This window comes from Puma concolor, chromosome B3 (assembly GCF_028749965.1).
Source record: "Puma concolor isolate L17-30 chromosome B3, mPumCon1.1.hap2, whole genome shotgun sequence".
In the NCBI taxonomy this organism is placed as follows: Eukaryota; Metazoa; Chordata; class Mammalia; order Carnivora; family Felidae; genus Puma; species Puma concolor.
In genome coordinates, this window is record NC_141672.1 from 111130581 (window position 1) to 111153511 (window position 22931).

Genomic DNA, 22931 nt, shown 5'->3' on the forward strand with positions numbered 1-22931 from the left:
CTCTGAGCTGTCAGCACAGACCTGAGCTGAAGTCAGATACTTAACCGACTGAGCCAACCAGCGCCCCAGGTCTTTTCTTTTCTTCCTTTTTTTTTTTTTTTTAAGTTTATTTATTTATTTGAGAGTGACAGAGACAGTGTGAGTGGGGGAGGGAGAGGGGGAAGGAGAAAGAGAGAGAGAGAGAGAGAGAGAGAGAGAGAGAGAGAGAGAGAGGGAGAGAGAGAGAATCCCAAGCAAACTCTGTACTGCCAGCACAGAGCCTGACTTGGGGCTTGAACTCACGAAACTGTGAGATCATGACCTGAGCCAAAGCCAAGAGTCACTTGCCTTCCCACTTCCCAACTGAGCCACCCAGGTGCCCCTACCTCAGCTCAGGTCCTGAGCTCAGGGTTATGAGTACAAGCCCTGTGTTGGGCTCCATGCTGAGCATGAAGTCTACTTTTAAAAAATTATATAAAGTAATATATAATATATATGTACATAAAGAACTCATGGCTTTTTATATATTTATAATATATAATTATACACACACACACATATATGTGTATGTATATAAGGAACTCATGGGTTTTATATATTTGAAGTGTTTTGATCCATAGCAGTCATTTTTTGGCCAGTAGGCTCCCGAGTAGTGCTTTATCATTTCAAGATACTTAACGTACATTAATCATTTCAACCTCACAAACAACCCTGTGAGGGTAGGTATTATTACCCAGTTTACAAATGAGAAATCTTGAGCACATGGCTTGAACCACGATTTGATGTCTATTGTTCTTTCCATTAAATATAATAATGGTTGAAAGAATCAGAGTATTAAAGGCGACTGGATTCTTTTTTCTTTTTTCTGGTTTTGAGATTAAACAGCAGAAGTCTTTAACCAGTGGGAATATAATATTAGGCGATATCCACTTTAGAAGGCATTACTTGCAGCAAACACTGTTGAGAATAATGTTATGCTGATAATACTGTAACTTAGTAAATAGCCTGTCTCAACTTTGTTTGTGAAGCATTTCAATTTTGATTACTCTGTGCGGGATCTACCGCTCGGATGTATGTCATTTTATGGTCTGCCCATGTCTGGGGAGCTGGTATTACACGCTGCCTAGTGTTTTTAATTCAGAACTTCTTCGAAAAGAAACCTTAGCCTCTTATGTTTAAACCCTAGTTTTAATAGCATAAGCTATTTCCTTCTTATATAGCTTTGTGGGCATAGTAATAAAATAAATACCACAAAATCACTGATGAGATGAAAATTGAGCTCCCTGCTTCTGTGCAGCCATGTAGGTAAAACAGTAATTGGCTCTGATAATAACTTTTGTTCTTACAAACCAAAGTCTAAATGAGAGTCACATTTGATATATCTGCTTGTAATTACTATCAAAAGGAGAGAATTCTACGTTGAGATTGTTTAGTGACTCAAGATAGATTAAATAAATTGCTGCCTTTTCTTGATCAATTTAAGACAAATTTCTGAAATTATTTTTGATATTTTATCTTACTGTCAGGAAAAAGGATCTTCCCGAGTTTGCTCTTCAGCATAGTGGAAGGATGAATTTTTTCTTTTTTAAATTGACAACTGTTTTTCTTAAAAAAAAAAAAATCTTATTAGTAGATCTGATAATGCAGCTAATGCTTATAAGTATTTTCCTATATATCTCGATAGGTGGTTTGTGAGACAAATTTAGGTGATGAATGTATTTGTAGTGATTTACAGTGAAACCATTTGGTATGTTAATGTTATTTAATTTTTTTTTTCAACGTTTTTATTTATTTTTGGGACAGAGAGAGACAGAGCATGAACGGGGGAGGGGCAGAGAGAGAGGGAGACACAGAATCGGAAACAGGCTCCAGGCTCTGAGCCACCAGCCCAGAGCCCGACGCGGGGCTCGAACTCACGGACCGCGAGATAGTGACCTGGCTGAAGTCGGACGCTTAACCGACTGCGCCACCCAGGCGCCCCTGTTAATGTTATTTAAATGCGGGCTCTTTTAATATGTTTTTAAAAGGGAAATTTAATCATGTGTTATATTATTTTGGCATACCCATGCTTTGGTGCCAACAAATATTAGAATATTAATAATTTTAAAGGACCTCTCCCATAGCTTTAGAAAACGACTGATAAATAATTGATATTACAACCTGTCATTTCTTTTGGATTTCTATTTACATTTGGATTTCTTTCCATAAGGAGCTACGTCTAATGCCACAGAAACATACATATGGGCAGAAAACCACCAGATTTTAATGCCACTTTTAACAATGGCTCTGTATTTGGTCATTTCCTCCCTACACCAGTACGACAGCCACACAAAGTTGATGGAGCATAAGAAAACTGAGAAAATGCTACGGTCCACCGAGCCAATGATCCCAGAATTAAAAAGTTCTAACAAAGCTTAGACATGATAGATGAAGCTATTACCGTCAATTGTATCCAGGGTTCACATTTTAAAAACACCCTAATTACAGAGACTACATCCAGTCAATATAATACATATTAGCAATTTCCCAATCCTTGCTGGATGGGAAATTATTCTGAAAGTTTAATTAAGAAGGAAAAAATTATGTTCAGGTATTAATTTCAATAAAAGAGGCATTCAGCTTCCACGCAAAAGCCCCGGAGTAGTGCTGGGAGTGTGGGTTACCCACAGAAGGAAAGCCATTTATAATTAGGCACAACATTGTTTTCACAACCACATGTACTTCAAGGAGGAGGAAACAGAAATGCCTTACATGCCACCTGTATCCCTGCATGGGTTAAATGAAGTGGACAGCTGAGCACAGTTATTTAAAGATTTGGTTTAAAAACTGCTATTTAAACAAATAAAAGGAAGGTTTGGAGCCTGTGCTAAGAAATAACTTATCAGGACAGCACGCATTCCATAGATATTTCTGTAATGTTCCCCTTCACCTTGACCTCAGGCACAGCCCACTTAGGAATGTTGATGACCAAACAGCCGGGTCATGAACTAATCTTCCTGGTTTCTACAACCATTTTAACAATTGCATCAGATCACCCCCAGAACTAAGACACTCAATTGAAAGGAAAAAAAATTTTAATTGCTCACAACACTTCCTTTTGAAAAAGTCACAAGGGACCCATCTTTTAGGATTCCATTTACATGAAATGCCCAGAATGTCTAAGAGACAGAAAGTAGACTAGTAGTTGCCAGGGGCTGGAAGGAGGTGGAGGGAATGGGGAGTGGCTGTTAATGGGTAGGAGGTTTCTTTTGGGGTGATGGAAATGTTCTGAAATTAGGGGTGATGGCTGCACAGCTTTGTGACTATGCTGAAAAATCACTGAAGAGTATATATACTTTTAAAGGTGTGAATTTTATAGTATGTGAATTACATATCACAATAAAATGTCACAAGACTTCAGAAACTGTCAGTAATGTCATATTCCTTAAGTGTCATCTTACCTTTTAGCATCAAATCATAGAAAGCCAAAGCTGGGGAGGATGGGGGGGGTGGAGGCAGGAGGGGTAGGGGTGGAGGTTGGAGGGTGAGGGTGAGGTGAATAGTTCTCCAAGAGAACTTCAAGTCTAACTGCTGCGTTTTGCAAATAAAGAAACCGATTTTCAAAGAAGGAAAGTAACTTACCCAAGGTTACATGCAGGCAGTCGGAGGCGGGAGGGAGCAAGATTGGAACTTAGGTCTCTGCACACCTACCCCATACCCCTTTCCACCACCACGGTGCTGTCTTCTCTGGTGGTTTATAGTTAGACATCGCAGCTGTAGCTAATTTGAATTATTTAAAATGAGGAACACGTGGTTCAAACAAGATGCCTTTTTTTTTTCCTAATGAAAGCACACGTGTATCCCATAGATAGCAAAACCTCTGTGGAATCACTAAATTTGTTGCGGTAAATTCACCAAGTCCCCACTGAGATTTACCTGTAAATGTCCCTTGAGGAAAGTGGCCACATTAACAGACCAAGGGAGCCCTCTACCTGTGTATTTGTAGTATAGATTTCATTGGCAAAATTCCTTGACCTGGAAAGCTAAAAATAAACCGAGACCAGGTATCCCGGTCTTTTGCCCACCTTGGTTGGCTTCTAACATTATTTTTGAGGAAATGAATGGCGTCCAAGGTTGTGTCTGTATGAGCAATAGGATACGTGGAGGAAAATCTGCAGAAAGTTCCTTTTCTGTAAATAAAAGAGACCAATTCGCAGCCTAAATAAGAAACCCAAATATATATGTATATGTATATGTATATATATATATATATATTTTTGCAATAAGAATTACATTAAAATAATTATTTTCAAAGAACTTCATACTCCTTTGAGGATATAAAATGTTAGTAAGCATTTTTGTTCATTCAGCATGAAAGTTTCATTGTTTCTTTGTTCCAGCGAAAGATAGGGTTGAATGTAAAAATCATGCACGATCCTGAAAACATCCACCACAGAGGTGCTGTAAATTCGACCTATGGAATCAGTTTGCCATACATTAATCAGAGAAAAGCATGTGTAAGTAACGAGTTGTTTTCATGAGCTCTTAATTTCTTCAAGAATCAAAAGTCATATATTTTGTAAGATACAATGTCGATTTTAAGGAAAGATTTTGATCCTTTTGTTCTTAGAATTTGGGGGAGATGAGGTGGAGTGGCTTTCATTTGGTTTATAATTACAAATGATGAAAAATGTGTAAACCTACTTTTAGAGGTTCTCTTTGTAGCCCATTCAGTTTTGTCTGTTTTACCTGCCGTTCCTAAATAATCTGGCATCGTAATTTTAACAAGGATGAGATAATTTAACAACAACGAAAATGAATAGAGGAATTTTAAATATTTTATTTCTTTGATAGCAGGCTCACCACTAGAAAAAGCAAAAGGAAACAGCAGCGTATCATTGGCTTCCATGGCATATGATCATATAGTACACAAAATTTAAGAATATTATTCTAAATCTGAAGCAAGCATGAATTAATTCTTTATGTCAGCAAAAGGAAGAGAGGGAAGAATAATCAAATGCAGATTGGCATTAAATGATCCCAGAGTCTGTGCCTCTATTTGGCTGCTAGGTGTCCCAAAGCCAGGACTGTACTTTCTGTGTTGTGGGGTTTTCTTAGGAGATTTCAAAGAAATGCTTCATTTTCATTGTGAAATCATTTGACTTGAGATTATTTCTAAACCTGAAAAACAGTTACTGAGATGACATCTATAAATTTTTAAATACACTTTTAACCTCGAAAGCTCTTAAATGCATGCTTTGGTGAAATCAAGACTACAACCAAGATTAATTTTAGAATTCAATTGCAAAACCATTTCTAACCAGAAGAGTCTCTTAGATTAATCTTCTGAATTTCCTACGCAGACATTTTCATCTGCCTGCTTCATTCATGTAACCCTGAACTGTATTTTTAGTTTCTTTATATGTGCCTTATGTTATTTTATCAGCTTTGGCTTGAGAGCACTTTATCATAGAAATACTTCTATAGCCTAAGAAATAACCGGAAAGTTTGATATTTTTATTCCTGCTGAAACTTTATTTAAAATGTCACTGTGAATAATGTGAAAAGGTTTTTATCTGCCTCCCATGAGCCCAAAGCCCTTGAAATAAAAATATTATTTCTCTGGCTGCACAGACAGAGGCAGATTTCTCTTTTGTTGCTGTTGGTTTTCCCCTTCCATCTAGAATTAATATTGGCTTCGCTGGTGGAGTGCTGAGGCTTTGTAGCCCAAGGCAACCACTGCATTTCAAGCAAACTTTTTCTGACATCGAAGTTTAAAAAGGCATACCTCTAGATTTACAGAGGATTATGCTTTACTTTCATGAATGTGAGTGAAGATTCAGAAATAAATAGGAATTCAGAACTCTACCCAAAATTGGGGGCAGAACCTTAGTCATTTGTTATATTCTTTTTTCTAATTCCCAATAGGATGAGTGCTTTGGGGATTGTGTCCAAGTACTTTGAACACACAGGGTTTGGGAAAGTACTTTGCCTCACACGACACATAGATAATATACACTCATTTATTATACTGATGATCCTTTTTTCCCATTAAACTTAACTCCAAGAAAATCTATGCCAGCGTGCTCTAAATGTATGTACATTATATACATCTTGCTCACGCTATCGGCATTTCAATCAAAAGAGTTAATCCTATCAGTTTACGTTGATGTATGTATATACAGTGGTACCAACTGAAAAATGGTACTTTCAGTTTGGATTTATAAAACAGAAACACTGTGCCAAAAGTCCTGTTAAAGAAATATTCGGGTATTGGTTTTAAATAGTCATGTAGAGCATTTGGGAACAAATACAGTTGTGATTTACCACTTATAAAAATGTGTTTGAAAGCACTTACCCAAACTGAAGCAATGTGTCTAGTGTTGTGATGTATAGTTAATTAGAAAAGCAGCATCAAGGCTAATCCTTTTTTAGAACTACTCTAAACACAAAGGGGATTATGATTTGGCTGCCGAGGGCCATGTGTTCCCTTACTTCCTATGAAACTTGAACAGCTTGTCAAAAGCTTGTAAATAATCTTAGACATTTTGGACAGAGCAAATTTGAATATGCAGCTGATTTACATGATTAGTTCCTAGAAGCTGATATTTTCTCCATTTTATGAAGAGGTATATCCTTCCTGATCATAAGGGGCTGATGCAAAGATTTTAGTGCATTGAAAACACATATACCCCAGACAGACAGACAGACAGGCACACGCGCGCGCGCACACACACACACACTTCCTTCAGATTTTTATATCCTGTAACTCTATGTAAAATCAATTTACAAAAAAGTACTGAAAGTGAAACTCACTAATGATTTTTTCCGTATCTTAAATCTGCCAAATTAAGCAACGACAACAACCCTCTAACACGTTTTAGAGTGAAGCCTCACAGGTATGGGGAGACAAGAAGAAATCTCTGATCTTCATAATTCCTCACTGACATCTAGTCCCACTTAGACTTTCTAAGGCAACACATTCAAAGGCCTACAGAAAATTTGACTTTGATTTATTTGCTTTAAATAAAAGGGGTTTCTTACAAGGCTTGAAACATGTCTCTGTTAGCATGAATTTTAAAAGAACGATTATGAATGCATAACAAAATAGCCAAACAAAACATTGCTTTGTACTGCTGCACAAATAACTCTGATGATAACTGTTATGACCTAGAAAAGAAGCATAAAAACATTTTTCTTGGTGGCAACATATAAGTTGCTGTAGAATTATACCAGTTCTGGTCCCACTTTCCAAATAAATAAATATATAATGCAATGTAAACTTAGAATCTTTTATTTATTCATGAGGTTGAATTTAATACTATTATGATTTCCCGATTTTATGAGTCATCCGTTATGCAGTGTTGTTCACTAACTTAGTTGGGTAGCAACCACACTTCACAAATCATAGTTTCATTCTTTACTGTTTTACTTGGGGTGTACATAGTAATCTCTCTCGTGAAAGTACATTCATTTCGGAAATGATAAAGTAATGGAAAACGAGGCAATTGTGTTAATGTCAAATGATTAGAAGCACCAGAAGTAGGGGGGAGGGGTGCTCGGGGAGGTGGGGGGAAGAAGGCCGATTTCAAAACATGATTGTGTTTTAAGCCCATGCATATGGCCACAATTACAGTCACAACGTAATTTGGCAATGGTAGCAGAATTAGATTTAAACAAATTGATGTTACACTGCAGTAATTCAGAATGAGCTTGTTGCATTTATAAACCATAACAAGAAGCAGAGTGAATTAATAAACCCTTCTTGTCACTAAAAATAAAAAAGGGAATAATTGCTGAGATGGAGTTAACAGATGACTATAGTCAGCATCCTTTCAGCCTAGATACGGGAAAGTGAAGGTCACCCCCATCTCAGATGACAAAGAGGGGACATTTTGTTGGTAAACAAATTAATCTTTTGAAAGGTCGCCATTTGTTTTAAGTTTTTATCCAGTTCTTGTCATCTGGAATCAGAGATTGACTGTCATTTCACTAGGCAGGGGTGCAGTTGAAGCAGACAAAGCTGCTTCCGTACATATCAGCATTCCTTGACAAAACTCGGTGCCTGATTGTGATGCTATGGGCTGCTGGTTTACAGCTGTCTCCGGACAAGAATGGAGGCCCACCGCTGAATTCCAATAAGATGGGCCTGCATATTCAGCCTGCTGTAAGCTGGCCCTCTGCCCACAAGTAAAATGTATTGTAGTTCAAGCCAGCAATTATCTCTTTTACTTCCTTCTGTGCTGCTTCTGTTCCTTTTTTCCAAAAACAGATGTGGGTATTCACTCAAGTTCTGCATCTATTTCTTCCTCACACCTGCCGGGTCAGAATTCTGACAGAGGTAGAGTTTGAGGGAGCCAGCCGACAACAATCAGACGTAATTTCCTTGAGAGCGGCTTAAAAAGAAAATGTTGATTTTTCAGGAAATGTGGAGTCAGCATCTTGGTCCCCCTCCCTTTTCCCAGGAGCATTTGGTAAATTAAATTAGTGGAACAAAAGGAAATAGCTTTAAAGACATTCAGAAATGCCATATCCCATTTATGACACACAGTCATTACCCAAGGACTGTGATGGCATGCACAGCATCCCCACCTCTATCGTTAGAGAGCGCTTTCTCATCAGGTTGCTTAGAGTTCTCAAGAAAACAATGACTTCTCATGTTCCTTCCTCCTGATTTCCTAAAATATATCCCACCAATATGGCGGTGGCGGTGGTGGGTGGAAGGGTCGTGCATCGCCTTCGTATGTGGCTGCTGTCTAGAATTTTAGTTCTGCCTGGGTTTGGAGTACTGGAAAAGCTGAAGGAAGTGATGACAGAGTTATCATCGGCTGCTTTCTGGCTCTCACAAAAGCCCAAGACGGCTCTGGGGTGGGAAGAAAACATCAGAGGCTATGCTTGCATCGGATATCATTCATCAAAAATCCAGCGGTAGTGAGTTCTCCAACTTCTTGAGGGTTTCTTGCGTGTTTCCTGAGTTTCTGTGCTGAGATCCTGCATGCATTTCCAGACCAACCCTACGCTGAACTCCAAGCACCTGCTGGCTCTGAGCGTAGCAATTCTGGGTCCGACTGCCTGGTGTGAATCTTGCTAGATGGGGAATCTCCCAGAAACAGCCTGCGTTGTTTCATAAGTAAAATGTCCATAATAAGAGTATCCCATAGGATTGCATTGAGATTTAAATGAGAGAATTCAAAGCACTTAGCAAAGGTCCTGGTACAAATAAGTGCTCTGAAAATGTTAGGACTAGAGACAATTGTGATATTGTATTATGCCATGTTTTATACTGACGTTTAAAACTTACATTCACGTAGGGGTTGAGGGAGAGAAACAAAATATTACTGAGATAGCTTCCAAAGATTCTATTTAATATTTCCTAGGATGATGCCTTTTCCCCCACACTGATACCAGGGCAGGGACCTTGTGGTCTGATCCATTTGCCTGTTTTTCAGATCTTCCACTGCCCCGACCCGTGCTTTGCTCGTATTAGGTGCTCAGGAGAGAACTGGTCTGTCTCCTCCTTCATCTAGTCTCTGCTTGAAACTAAGTGACTGATGCCAAGTCTAGAAGTGAAGAAGCGATTTTGCTGGCCCCGGTTACCCTGGTTGCACGGGGCATCTTCCCACTGGGCTGTCCGATAGAGTTTTCCTAGTGAAATACCCTTGCTCCTGGATTCCTACAACAGCCTCGCCACCAACTAGCTGTTTCCAGGAGCAAGTTACTCTACCTTGCTCATTCTCATTTTCCTGGGTTATAAAATGGGGAGCTTGGGTTGGAGGCCGTCTGGTGTGGTGGGAAGGGTTTGGAATCCAGTGGATCGGTTTGGGTCCTATCTGCCATTTTCTAGTTTATGCAACCCAGGTGAGCAAATGCACATCTCGGGTTGTCAGTTTCTTCCGCAGAGTCAGGATAATGGTGCCCATTAGGCAAGGGTGTTCTGGGAATTATAGATAATATAACATTGCTGGCACATAAGAGGTGCCTAATAAGGGTCTTGCCTATGTAGAAAATGCACTAACCTTAGAAATCTCATACTTTCTTCCCCTTCTTCATACCTATGCTTCCACAAAAGGATCTGATTTGGCTCCTCTCACACTTCAGTATAAATGAGTAAAAAGGTTTAATGCTCTCGTTTTCAAACTGTTACAGAGAACCCCAGTGAGTTTCGGGGAAGCTGCAAACATTCAATTCACACTTAATTTTTTTGATAAATATTTGAACGATTTTAAAGTGCAGCAAAGAACAACACAGACATACTTAAGTTAGGTACCAAATTTTAGCACATACTAAGATACCAGCAATGGGTTAGTTTGCACTGGCGGGTTAACTCTGAGCGCACATGCGTGCACGCACATGCACGTTTGAATTTCTTATAAAGATGTCTTTCACTAGCTAGGGCGAATCTTTGTACTGGTCACGTTTTGAAATTTAGGTCTGCTCATATCCACTCCTATAATAATCATACAGATAAATAAGTGAAGGCCAAATACAGGTCAAGGTCTTAAAGCGGTGCCTAGCCCCTACTAGCGTTCGACTGGTATTGGTATCACGACACACGTGAGCTATCACGCCTTAAAAGCCAGGCAAGTTCTCTGGAGCTCACATTTGGCAGCACAAGAGCCAATGGTACATGGTAAAATTACAATAATACACATTGCAATGTGATTATATAGCATTATAGATCATCTCATTGCTCATTTTAAGTTTGGGTTGGTTCTCACCTGGTTGGAAATGTGCTGCACACGTTCCATCTGGCAGTGCAGGGTCGGCCTGTTGCTTCACTTACAGCTGTAGATAAAAGGTCAGCAGTAAAGCATCATCTTAAAATTTGCCTCAACCCACAAAACAAAAGTAGATTGTTTTGAAACTGAGTGAATATCCAAAACAAGAGGGTGCAGAGATATCCAAAAAGAAATTAAAAAAAAATTTTTGTAAGCTTATTTATTTATTTTGAGAGAGAGAGAGAGAGAGTGGAGTAGGGGCAGAGAGAGAGGGAGAGACAGAATCCCAAACAGGCTCCACACTATCAGCACAGAACCCATTTCAGGGCTCAAACTCACAAAACTGTGAGGATCTTGACCTGAGCTGAAACCAAGAGATAGAGGCTTAACTGACTGAGCCACCCAGGCGCCCCTAAAAAGAAATTTAAATGGGATGTGATGGAACATCTTAAAATGTTACATGACATGTTTGGAAAGTACTTCCATTATTATTATTATTATTATTATTATTCAATAATAAAAGCACTTATGAACTGTGCCAGACACTATGCTAAGTGCTTTATGAACACTATCATATTTAACCCTTATACCTATAAAATAGATGCCATTTTTATAACCTTTTTACACATGAGATGGAGACTAAGATTAAGCTACTCACCTAAGGTTGTGAAATCAGTAGGGGAGTTAGGATTCAACTTACTGATGAAATCTACTGGACATACTCCCTAAATTAAGTACTCACCAACTGATCCTTAATTACCAAGGAATTTGAACATGTGTTAGATACTGTTGAGATTCTGTTTTGAAACCAAAAATTCCTACTGTTCTTTAAAGCTTCTGGACCATTTTAGTTGAGGGAGATCCTGAGGTTATAAATACCATAACAAATTGTTAGCTATTTGAAATTCCTTATCTATTTGCATCAGAATTTTCTCTGTCTTGTCCATGCAAGAAAAAAAAATACGGAAATAAATTGTATGCTGAGATGGATGTAAGATGGTAGTTATTATCTGTAACTCTTGATTTCATAATTTGCCTTCATCGAGACAACCTCATTGTTTCCAGTGTTGATTTACATATAAATAGATATATACATATACATGTTTATATATAATTCAACATATAGAATTATACTAAACTCTTATAAAACTCACATTTACTTACCTATCAGAATTCTATTTAAAGTTGCATTTGAAAAATAGGTTCTACTCCTGAAAATAAATTTGAAAATCTTTGGCATGGACTATTACCTCTCCCATGGGTTTTTGTTTTTTAACAAGAGTAAATCCTCTATTTAATTGAACCAAAGGAGTGAGACTCTATTAAGGGATTTCAAGCATGAGTGGACAGGGAGAAGGGGGATTTGGGGATGCAGGAAGAGAGCTTCTCACTGCCCTGGAATCATCCCAGGTCAGCAGCCACCTGCTAACCAGCTAGCCTTGCTCCCTGACGTGACCCACTGCCTTTGCACTTTGTGACTTGGGCTTTGAACTTGAGTTTTGGTAACTAGGAGGCTGTGTTTCTAACCTCATAATTCCACTTTGAAGAGCCAAACATTATGTAGATGGTAGACCCTGAGTCAGCTCTAGGATAGGTTTAAGGTACCAGGGGTCCATGGATAGAACTGTAGTTCAGTACATTTGGTTTCCAGTATATATCATTTTAATGCATTTGAAAAACATTATTCTGCACCTGGGTGGCTCAGTCGGTTAAGTGTCTGACTTCGGCTCAGGTCATGATCTTGTGGTTCGTGGGTTTGGGTCCCACATCACGCTCTGTGCTGAAAGCTCAGAGCCTGGAGCCTGCCTTGAGTTCTGTGTCTCCCTCTCTCTCTGCCCCTCCCCTGCTTGTGCTCTTTCTCTCTGTATCTCAAAAATAAATATTAAAAAAATTTTAAACATTATTCTGCATAGGGGTCTATAGGACCAAAGGGGTCCATGCTCCCCCCAAATTAGAACTCCCTATGATAGATTTCCTTTTCTTTTATACAAACATCCAGTATGGGGCAAATTATGTATCAGAACAAAGAAGTATCCTAAAAACTCTGTGTTCTTTATGGATAAAAGACCTACTTCTTTAGTTAATGGTATAGGAAACCTACCAAAAAGTGGATAGATCTGCAGATTTTCATAAGAATTGCATCTTCATGAGTGAAAATATAAAACTTCTTCTCTCATCTAACTACTGTGGCTTTTCCATCGCAAGCAGGAAAATGGAACCGCTACACAAGAGGTAATACTTGCATTATTATAGTGAGCATTCTGCTTAGGATGAAGCAGAAGAAAAATACTATAGCAAGTAGCACAGTAGCATTAGCCACAAGAGAAATGGGCCTAATAGAATTGTTTTTATCATGGCCCAGGTTAATTATCCACTGAGAGATACCTGGAATGAATAAATACAATTGCTGTGTTCTCCAATATTCTAACCCATTGTACTTTAAACTGTACTTGAATTCAAGTATACATTCTTAGCCTTTTAAAACCTCATTGGTAGAACAGAAGTAAGTACCCATAGACGAGAGTAACTCACCCTATACTTTCTTTAGAAGCATCACCTCTGAAGCAGAATGTGTAATGGAAGCCCAGAAGATATTTATTTGGAGGAAATCCTTCTCATTAGCCTGTAAAGGTGGGACAGTATGCCACCAAAATACCCAATTTGTATAGTCTTTTGATTTCCATCTCTATTTGCAATGAAGCCTGAATAAATCTGTTTATGGTTGGCAACTGTGAGGTCTGGAAGCAGCCATGAGCTCTTCGGTGGAAAGAACCAGAGACCAAGAGGAGACTCAGAAGACATGGGTGCTAACTGGTCCCATGCCGCTGCTATAAGCTCCATGCTATCAAGGGAACAACACTTAGTCTCTAAGGACTGAGATTCCCCATCTGTATCCTGAGAAGACAAATTGGCTGTTCTGAGTCGTCGCTGGGACCACGGCGCTGATTCTCAGTCTCCCAGATCAATGAATGCTACACGGGTGCCTTGGAGAACTGCCAGTCTCTCAGGGGAGACAACGTAGTGATGGGTGTAACGGCTGGGTGGAGGCCTGCGTCAAAACACGCCTTGGAGGAGCTGGTGGGCATGGCTGAGAGAAGAGGGCCATGCATTTGCAGCGCTGGAAGCCACACAAGCAAAGGCAGAGGTGGAGAAGAATGAGTAACAGAGGGTAGCCTGGAGCTTCGCCTAACCATCTTGAATTTTTATAAAGGGAAAACCAAAAGATGTGGTTGGACAGGTACGGCCAATTGATGGTTGGCCTTGAAAGGGCTACTGAAATCTAATTGTGTGATCTCAGCCTAGATCATAAAAAAAAGGGCTGAAGGCAGTTTCTGAAATTAGATCACTTCTCCAGATTCTCTAACTGAATGGCGGCTTTAGAATTCTCCTGAACAATCTCTCTCCCTTGATGTCCTCATTGGTTATTAAACTTCCTCTCCTTTTGGCTATAAAGATTTCTTGAATAGCGTTATCTAGCATTGTCTCTTGAACTTGTTCAGTGTTCATGAAATGGCCTATTTAGATTTCCACAGACAGCCTTCCCCCTGACCATTTACATACAACTCTATCCCTGTCATACGAGTGGCCACTCAGAGCTGCCAATCTAGCTGGATGGCTGGGCTTTCTGTCCAGACGCTGAGTACTTCCCCACTACTTCCTAGGACTCTACTGGAAACCCATCCCTAATTCCCACGTCTCCCATCTTCCTCCCCAGTGTTAGTCCAAAGCAGGATCTGGGGCCAGATTTCTGGAGGCAAGAGAGCCAGTTGGAGCACAGGGGGTCACTGACTTCTCATATACCCTGTCTGCCCGCCCCTCCACTCCACCCTGTACCCCTTTGGCTGCACCCCCTCCCTTCCTCATTGCCAATTACCAGCCTCAGCACAGGACAGTGTGAGGCCTCCCCAATCTCACCCACTTACCAACTCTCTGTGGTCCCAGTTGCTCGTGCAACGAAATGTCCCAGGGGACTATCTTCATCTGAGTGTTTTCTAAAATACAGGTGTGTTTCCAAACTTATCAAAAGGAGTGTTCATGGGGTAGGCTTTCTTCTTCCTTTTTCTCTCTTTTCCAAGAAGTAAAAACCTTAAGAAAATGTCTAAAGTGTTCTTAGTTACAACAGGAGTCACAAAAGTAAGTCTGCTGGGACAGGGCTGGTGAAAACAGACTGGGTGTAGAGCTGTCTTCATTATTGGAGTGCTGAGCTGCAGAGACCGGCCCTCCCTGGAGGAGGCAGCCACCTCAGCCCTAGCCCTGTGGCTGGGTCTTCGAGAGAAGCTGGAAACGCGTGTTTGCGTTTTCGGCGAAATCTCTGGATTTGTAAATTCTTGCCCAGATGACTTAAAAAATCCTGTGTAGTTCAAAGAAACTAGTCTCGAGGCTGGCTATACCTGTATGGCAGGTCAGCAATTCGCAGCTTCAAGAGCCCTGGAAGACTATTAATTCGGGGCAACCCAGGGTGTGACCTGACCCTCAGCTTGACAGGATTAGAGATTCCATTTGGTCAGAGTTGGACCAGTCTCTTGAGTACAGCTGAACTCATAAGAGATCGACGTATAAACTGGAGTGCCACCTGATTTATTCTAAGGAGAGCTATAATGGTTGGACGAGCCTGGGTGTTCAGGTCAACCCGATCTGGTGAGCACATTGTATCCTTCTTAGAAAGCTATACGGAAGGCGCAGTGAGAAGGCTGCTTAGCGGACAGGGGAACTGACTGAGGGTAATTAGTTGGACGATCTTCCCGGTGAGCAGCATCACACGTTTATAGTCTGATGCATCCATCTGTGAAGCTGCTCCTGCCAAAGGAATATGAATCAATCCCTGTGGAGAGTGCTTTATGGACGCTAAGAAATTCTGACTCTCTGATTCAACTTTTTATAATAAATAGCTACTATCTGCTTGGACTGGACAAATTACACTGCATTGTGCTCAGCTTCTGATATCCGTGCCCACATGGATCCCAGTGGAGGGAGTGCTATTTCTCCCATCTTACTGATAAAGAAGCTGAGGCTTAGAGAAATTAAGTTACTTGCTCCAGTCATGCAATTAGTAAGTGGTATGGCCCGGCTTCAAACCCAGGCCTGTCTGATATCAGAGCCTCTGTTCTTAACCACTGCCTTCCTTTTTACTAATTTCCTACTGTAACAGGCCACTCGCCTTCAGGTGATATCTCGCTTCTCTGATAACACTAGTTACGCTACATTCCTGTCGGGGGCTTGGGTCTTTTAAAGCAGTTTATGCCTGGAGCTGACCGCATTGATCATGTACTCATATTTTTTAGCTTAACACTCAGAGCTGGGGAGAGAAGTGGGGGGAACACATCTCCCTGTCACTGCTCTTTCCTTCTATGTAAGTAACTGTAGTACCCACAGCAGGAGAGAAACCCTGGCTGGAAGAAACAGTATGCATCAAGAGGAGAAAGAGAAAGCCGAGAAGAGAGGTGGGAAGGAACCGGTCTGTAATACAAAGTATCCTCAGGGATTTCCCCGTGGGATACCCTGCTTCCTTATCTCCCCATGGTTCTCAAGCCACTGGGGCCACTTGGAGCAAGGGAATTCCCCTTTCCCCGTGCCTGGCTGGTGAGGGGCCCAGATATAGCTGGTGGTTAGGTTCATTTGCACTAATATCTCCCATGAGCTTGCCTGGGGACCTCACCCCACTTTGTTTAATATGTTCCTAAGAAAATTCTCTTCTGAGTCTCAAAATGTCGTTTTCTATTTCTAACTGCAAAGGGGTTGATCCTTGTAGGAAGTTACCAGGAAGCGTTGTAAAGTGAAAACAGGCAGGGACCCAAGAGAGGGAGCTGACCACAGAGAAAATACCATCCCAACATCTTCTTCTCTCTTTTTTTTTTTTCAATATATGAAATTTATTGTCAAATTGGTTTCCATACAACACCCAGTGCTCATCCCAAAAGGTGCCCTCCTCACTACCCATCACCCAACATCTTCTTCTCAACCCATTTAAAGATGTACTGGATACCCAATACTGGATTCATTTAATACAACCATAATTTAGGGGGAAAGAGGATTGACTCCTTCAGCCAAGAATTTTCAAAACTGTAACCCTCTTAGTTATGGAGTTATCATTTAATCTAAAACATTGAAATCCCAGGGGAAGATATCACCATTTCCCCCACACACTCGTGTTTATCATTCCATTTGCCCATAGTTTCAAGTGTGGAACGTAAACTTCCATGGAAGGAAAGATAATTCTCCCACCAACTCCATTTTCTAATCTCGAACACTCGCAGGACACCTAGTTGTGCTTTTGCTATAGGCTGCATGTGAAGCTGAAATGTATTACCTGCCCAGGACACTACATTTTAAGTAAGAGCCAGCATTTCTGAGTGCTTCTCCATGCTGGGCATGGTGGTAAGTACAACAGACACAAGTCTCATGTAATCTTCACAGTCACCCTACAAGTTGAGTACTATTTTACCACTTGCATTTTATATTTGGGGAAAGTGAGGCAAAAGTGGCTAAATAACTTGCCCAAAGTCACACAGCTACAAGTCAAAGGGCCATAATTCGAACTCGCCAGCCTGATTTCCAGGTTGGCATTCTTAATTCTTATTCTATGCTCCCTGCAGGTGGCTTTGAAGATGATGACTTTGACCTGCACCGAGCCAAAAATGACTCCCTTGATGACCAAGGAATTTGCCGGAGAAGTTTCTCCACCTTGGTATGGGAATAGAAGTAAAAGATCAAATTACTCAGTTAAGAGGCTATATTAACCCAAGGATCAGAAAAGGGGAGCTGGTTCTTTCCTACCCCCCCCCCAGCCAGGTTTATTGAGATATAATTGAGAAATAATATTGTGTAAGTCTAGGGTGTCCAATGTCATGATTTTGTACACATATATACTATACTGTGAAACAATTACCACCTCTATCACCTCACGTAATTACCTTTCGTGTGAGTGTATGTGTTGTGAGAACAGTTAAGGTCTACCCTCTAGAGCCGATGCTTTTAAAGATGGACACTTACTTCAGTTAGACTGTAAACTCCTTTGAGAACGGGGAACCTATCTCCAACATCAAACATGGTGGCAGATCTGGTAAGAATCCGGTATGAATTTGCTGTTGGTTGGTGTGTATGTGGTCAATGACTTTGAATAACAACTTGGTAAGGACCTCTGTAATTGAGTTAGGCTGTGTCAAGTTAATGTAAAGAATGAAATACCACGTACCTCATTTGGCTACATTTGTAACGCTCTCCTCTTTTCCGCCATAAAAATATCTCCCCAGATCTCTTCAGGTAGAATTTTATTTTCCCTTCCCTAGATCATCATAGAGTGCTTTTAAAGCTTTACACATTATGTCTCAAATTTACTGAGCCACATCAAAGAGCAGCTGAATACATAAAAATATATCATATTCCTGAAAAGGAAAAATGATTATAATAAAAACTTCCAGTTGTTTCCAAATTAATATTTATATCTAATGTAATTTCAATCCAAAAACTTATGGGTTTTATTTGGTTTGTGTGGAATATTAATTCTTTTCAACTTGCCAGTGTTCATCATCTTGAAAAATAAATGGGCAAAAGCTTCAGGACTTTTTTTCTCCTAAAGAAGATTAATGAAGGTAAATTTTTCATACAACTTGTTAAAACATATGATAACATTAACATAATTATAATAGCATCCTACGGATAGAAAAATTAACAGATAAATGGAATAAAAAAATGAGCATGGATATTGACCTTACTGTAAAAAAATAAGTTTGAATGTAGGAAAGGTGTAAGTTGGTGGGGAAGGGAGGGACAGTTAGATGTGTGGGGCCAAGTCACTGGACTCATGTGCTGGAAAGAGAGCATTCAGTTAACTCCTAACTTTACATCCTAAATCAAAGAAAACTCCTGATGGGTTAAAGTAAAATGTTTAAAAAAAAATAAGAAAACTATGAAAAGAGAACTATTTTTCAGGTTAGCCAAAGGAAGATTTTTTAAAACACCATAACGTCACATAATATTAACAATCTCCTTTATACGAAAAGTCCACATTCATATTGGACCCCAATCCTGAATCAGTCCCTAACTTCTATGTGATTTGGGGGCAAACGACTTACATTCCTTGGGCCTTAGTTTGTTCAGTTGTAAATTTAGGGCGTTGATCACACCATCCCTAAGATTTCTTCTAGTTCCGACAGCCCAGGATTCTGATTCTGAGCAAAATCGATTCCCTTTGGTTCCCTTCCTTTCCCTTTTCTGACCAACACGACCTATGAAACAGAAAAGCAGACCAGGTGAAAGTGGTTTCTCTTCTGACCGTGGAAACAAAGTTCACAGGAGGTGTTGATGTTTTCTTTTTGCAATTATGCATTTCACCAAGCATCTGTGGAGTACCTGTTATGTGCCTGATGCTGTCACCACCTAACTTTTATGTGTCACCACCTATAATACTCAGGGCATGTTGGAGAGATCACTATTCCCATTTCATAGATAAGAACTTCAGGGCATAGAGGTTAAGGTATATGATCAAGCCATGTAATTAATATGTGGCTCACTCAGAATTTGGGCTTGTATTTTCTTCTGACATTGTGACTCAGAGTCTAGGAAAATTATCCCAAGAGAAATTGCAGGCAAGGGACAAAGTCTCACACACACACACACACACACACACACACACACATTACTAATAATATTCCTTACAAATCAGTTTCTCTACTAATTAACTAATGAATAAAGTTGTATTTTTTAAACAAGCTTAATTTATATCTAGGGTTAATTCTGTCACTGACTTAAGCAAAAATATCTGAACTGGAAGCATTCCTAGCCTGCTTTCAGGTTTGCTTAGGCATCTCTTCCGCAGACTTTACTGATACAGCATAGAAATTATGGCAAAGCCCAGTGGAGTCATTGAACTGAAAGTCTCAATACTGCTCAGGAAGGGATGCCAAATTAAATAAAAAGAGCCCCAGCAGTTCTGCAGCTGTGTGCCAAACCAACTGCTGGTATGAGGTAAATGAGGACCAAACTTCCTCTCACTTGTGACCCTTGCCGGTATTTAAACACCAATGCCCAGAGACCAGCACACTGTTCTATAATAAGGGAATACATCGCAATAGCAAACATCATTATAATAAATAATAAACCCATTCACAAAGTCTTTCTTAGGTCTTAACTCAAAGGACCGCCATTTAAACTCGCTTCCTCTCATGGGCCCCAAGTAAAGGTTGAGGCGATCTATTCTATCTAAGTATCAATTTGTGATCTGCAGCCCTAGGTTACAGAAAGATTGCATAGAACACAGAGGTCCTCCAGCTGCTTTCTTTTCATATCTAGTGACAGTGTTGGAGCGGTAGTGTGGTATAGTATTCACCAATATGCCAAAATCACAAAGGTCAGCAACTCAAGTCATTCTTTCTTCTTGTATGAGATGTAACAGACATGCAGATGAAATCCCAGTACTTTATTGTTCTCTTGTAATCATTTTCCAGAATTTTTTTTTTTTTTTGAGGGAGAGAGAGAATCTCATGCAGCCTCCATGCTCAGCACAGAGCCCGACATGGGGCTTGAGCCCACGACCCTGGGATCATGACCTGAGCTGAAATCAAGAGTCAGAGGCTCAACCGACTGAGCCACCTAGGTGCCCTGCTTTTCCAGAATTTTTAAATTTCTACCAGAATGCTACAAAGAAATGCTGTTACATTTATAGAGAAAAAAGAACCACAGGAAGTAATTAGACTTCTATTTGTTAGTCTGAATCCACCAGAAAATCCCTGAGCCCAGTGTGTTTCAGGCTCCTTTGAAGAAACGTTTTACAAAAAACCAAGCTCTCCCTTATCTTTAAATTTTGAGGTATGGCCTGATACTAACAAATCACAGCAATGACCGTTGTTAGCTATGCGTTAATTCCTTGTCCAGAATGCTGGTTCCTTGGAATGACAATAGGTGTTCCATGAAAGAAAGAGTTTTGTGGTCCCATAAAAATGAGAAATGTGAGGTTGAAGAGAGTCAGACTGACCTTCACACACTTAGGCCACCTGGAGTCACTGACTCACTGGTGCCCATCATGAATCTCTAGGAGGAGGGTAGCCGGTGCAGTTAGTGTTGCCCAAACTTCCTCAGACCCTTCTCGGCAGAACAGCTCCTAGAACTATATCCAGAGGAATGCACCTCGGGAAGTTTTGCTTAAGTGCTGGATTTTAAGTATTTTCGATGGAAGACATTTTAGATGATACTACATATTTTCCTTTCTCAGTCTCATTTTATTGGAATCTAGTATTTTCTTGGAGGCTTTGGGACATCATAACAAACTCCAGTCATTTTTGTTTTTTTTATGTGATGTGCTATACGGGGCCTGTGAGGTGTACAGATGCTCACACCTCAGACTTCAGTGTGTTCAACGTGATATTTCCTCTGGAGTCTCCTCCATGGTCCTCTCCGCTCACCTCACCCTTCAAGTCTGTTCCCAACCCCATGGTCACTGCTGCTACTAACTACCCTTGCCCCGTCCTAAGACCCCTTCCAGTTCTGAGAACTGCAACCCTCCATATGCCCTTTCCTTCCTCCTTCCCTTCCTTCTTTTCTTCCTTCCTCCCTTCCTTCCTCTCTTCTTCCCTCCCTTCCTCTACCTCCTTCCCTTTCTCTTTTACTTTCAATATTGGCAATTTCTGCTTTCTCTTTTTCTCTATCACTCTTGCTGGGATTTCCCAATTTTATTAATCTTTTCTAAGAATCACTTTCTCTATTTTTCTCTATTATTTGTTTTCTATTTCATTGATTTCTCCTCTTACCTTTTTTATTCTCTTACTCTGACTTATATTGAGTGTTTTACTCTTTTTTTTTTATATTAAGACTCTTTAAGGTAGAATCTTAGATGATTGATTTTTGGCCTTTCTTCTTTTCTAATGTAAGCATTTAGGATGATAAATTTTCCTCTCAACAGTGTTCTAGCTGCATCCCACAAATTTTAATATGTTGCATTTTTATTACCATTCAGTTCAAAATTCCCCGAGTGATTATTTCTTTGGCTCATGTAGAGCCACCCTTATGTAGAAGGGTGTTGACTTAGTTCTCTCATTCTTATTGAATTCTGATTTAATTCCATCAGGGTCAGAGAACATACTCTGTAAGATTTAAATCTTTTGAAGTTGTTTGAGACTTATTTTATGGTCCAGGATATAATTCATTTTGGTGAGTGTTCCATGTACATTTGAAAAGAATGTGTATCCTACAGTGGTTGGTTGTAGTGCTCTATAAATATCGATTAGTTCAAGGGGGCTGATCTTGATCTAATACTCAGATCTTCTATATCCTTACTGATTTTTAAAAATCTCTTTGTTCTAAAAATTACTGAGGGGGAATTTTTAAATCTTCAACTCTGATTGAAGGTTTATCTACTACTTCCTTTAGTTCTGATGATTTTTGTTTTATGTATTTTGTGTTAATGTTATTAGAGACATACATGTTTATGATTTTTATGTTTTCTTGGCTAATTGACCCTATTTCTCTTCCTCTTGGATAATAGTCCTTGTCTTAAAGTCTACTTTGTCTGGGGCACCTGGGTGGCTCAATCAGTTAAGTGTCTGACCAGCTCAGGTCATGACCTCGTGGTTCGTACGTAGGTCTGAGCCCCACATCAGGCACTGTGCTGACAGCTCAGAGCCTGGAGCCTGCTTTGGATTCTGTGTCTCCCTCTCTCTGCCCCTGGCCCCCCTTCTCAAAAATAAACATTTTTTTTCCAAAAGTCTACTTTATCTGATATTAATATAGCCACTCCCTCTTTCTTTAGCTTACTGTTTATATGGCATATCAACCTTTTGTTGATGTTGTCACTTCAACCTGTGTCTTTAAAATTCACTTCTTATTGATAGCATATCGTTTTGTGTTGGGTTAAAATTCAGTCTGATAATCTCTGCTTTTTAATTAGAGTGTTTAGTCCATTTTCATTTAATGCAATTATTGACATGGTTTGATGTAGAAAAACTATTTTTCTACTTGTCTTTTATTTTTACCATCTCTTTTTTGTTCCTTTGTTGTCTGCCTGACTTAGGATTATATAATTTAAATTTTTTTAATATTCTGTTTTATTGACTTTTGAACCATACCTCTGTGTTATTTTTAGTGGTTGCTCTAGGAATTACAATATGCATCCTTAACTTATTATAGTTTCCTCAGAGTTAATATTGCACCAGCTCACATACAATGTAAGGAACTTACAACCATAGAATTTCATTTACCCACCTCCTTGTGTTATTGTTGTCATGTGATTTACATATATTTTAAACTGCACAGTATGTTATAATT

At 39.8% G+C, this 22931-nt stretch overlaps 2 protein-coding genes across 6 annotated transcripts in view; one reads left to right on the forward strand and one right to left on the reverse strand.

The window, feature by feature from the left end:
• AAGAB (alpha and gamma adaptin binding protein) overlaps positions 1–22931 on the reverse strand; it is a 152351-nt gene that overhangs the window by 89946 nt on the left and 39474 nt on the right. The window lies entirely within an intron of this gene.
• Positions 1–22931, forward strand: part of IQCH (IQ motif containing H) — a 218586-nt gene that overhangs the window by 33581 nt on the left and 162074 nt on the right. For 3 of the 4 annotated variants that reach the window (XM_086711018.1, XM_025918865.2, XM_086711017.1), the window contains exon 5: positions 4359–4475. The exons of the other annotated variant lie outside the window; for it this stretch is intronic. In XM_086711018.1, coding sequence (XP_086567144.1) covers positions 4359–4475 — 117 coding nt within the window. The remainder of the gene's footprint in view (positions 1–4358; positions 4476–22931) is intronic. 4 annotated transcript variants of the gene reach the window in all.